The sequence below is a fragment of the Phalaenopsis equestris genome, unplaced genomic scaffold, assembly GCF_001263595.1.
Source record: "Phalaenopsis equestris unplaced genomic scaffold, ASM126359v1 Scaffold195677, whole genome shotgun sequence".
Classification (NCBI taxonomy): Eukaryota; Viridiplantae; Streptophyta; class Magnoliopsida; order Asparagales; family Orchidaceae; genus Phalaenopsis; species Phalaenopsis equestris.
Window position 1 is genome coordinate 1 of NW_018215626.1, and position 1,340 is coordinate 1,340.

General features: G+C 42.8%; 1 protein-coding gene across 1 annotated transcript; it reads left to right on the plus strand.

Moving 5' to 3' along the window:
• Window positions 1–791: 791 nt before the first annotated feature.
• LOC110035058 (HMG-Y-related protein B-like) lies at window positions 792–1,338 on the plus strand (the record flags this gene model as incomplete). Its single annotated transcript, XM_020739300.1, is given in 2 exon segments — window positions 792–951; window positions 1,069–1,338. Coding segments are annotated over 2 exon segments (324 nt in total), but the record flags the coding sequence as incomplete, so codon positions are not given.
• Between the last annotated feature and the right edge of the window lie 2 nt (window positions 1,339–1,340).

The window sequence follows — 1,340 nt, forward strand, 5'->3', positions numbered from 1 at the left end:
CACTCAATCCGTTCCGATCATTAAAACATTTATTTATTTATTTATGTATTTTGGTGTAAATTGCTAACTCGTCAATCCTACTGCAGCCTCCCCCTTCAGCTCGCAACGGATAGCTCCTGCTTGACCGTACAGTGACAGCTCCCCAAATCTCCCGACACACCCACACTTTTCTGTGCGGACAAATTCCACCATACGGTCACCCATCTCAACGCCGAAGTCGCAAGAAATCTCATGAAACTGTTTCTCATTCAAACATAATACAACTGAACATTCAGCCGTTGGATTGTTTATCATACGCACATTTACGGCACAACTCTCGAAGCAAATCAGATCGTCATTAAGTTCTCATTATCTCTATATCTACATCCATTAGATTTATGCCTGAAGTCGCTTTCGGTGTTTTTTTCTCCATTAAAAAAAATCAAAATTTGAAATTAAGTAGTCCACGTCATCTAGCAAAATGACCGAAAAACCCTTCTTGCCTGTCAATAAAATAGCCCCAGCATGTAATTCTTATAATATTATAGGGGTAAAAGAGTAATAAAGTAGGGGTGTGATCTGGATGCTACCACGGCAGAGATCCGCGTGAACATCATCTCGCCTTCTCCTAGTCGTCCGATTCTGCAATTTTTGACAGATCTCAGCCGTCAATTTGACTCTCAGCTAAAACACCTTTGGCTCGGTGTTTTCCCCTCCTTTATTTCGTTGCTTTATTTTAAAGCTCTTTATGTCTATAAAAATAATTATAATTATATTTATACATATAAATAAAATAAATTATTTATCCTCCATCCTTTCCCTGCCACCTTTTAAAATCGCCGCCCGTCCTCTCACCATCTCTCCATAACAAATCTCGTAAGTCAGAGTCCTCCACACTCTCTTTATACGCACTCCTCCATGGCAAGTTCAGATGAGGAGCACAAATCAACCTCCCGTGCCCCTTATCCGAAGGTAATCAAAAACCTATGTTTTGATTAATATCATCATCATTTATCACTATCAGATTTCAAAGACCCAATTTTTCAGTGGGATCTTACCTCCTCCTTCCCCTTCTATTTTTTCCTGCAGTGGATACTTGCAGCGATCTCTGCGCTTGGGGAGAAGGAGGGGTCCAATAAGTCCGATATTTCTAAGTTCATCGAGACTACTTACAGTGATGTCTTACCGGAGGGACATGAGGCGGCTCTTTCAGACGCGCTTTCGAAGATGAAGGAGAGCGGTGAGCTTCTGTTTGTTAAAAACAACTACTTGAAGCCGGATCCCAGCTCCACTCCTCGTCGTGGTCGCGGACGACCACCGAAGCCCAAACAGCCGTTGCCGCCTGGCGTTTCGCCGCCGCC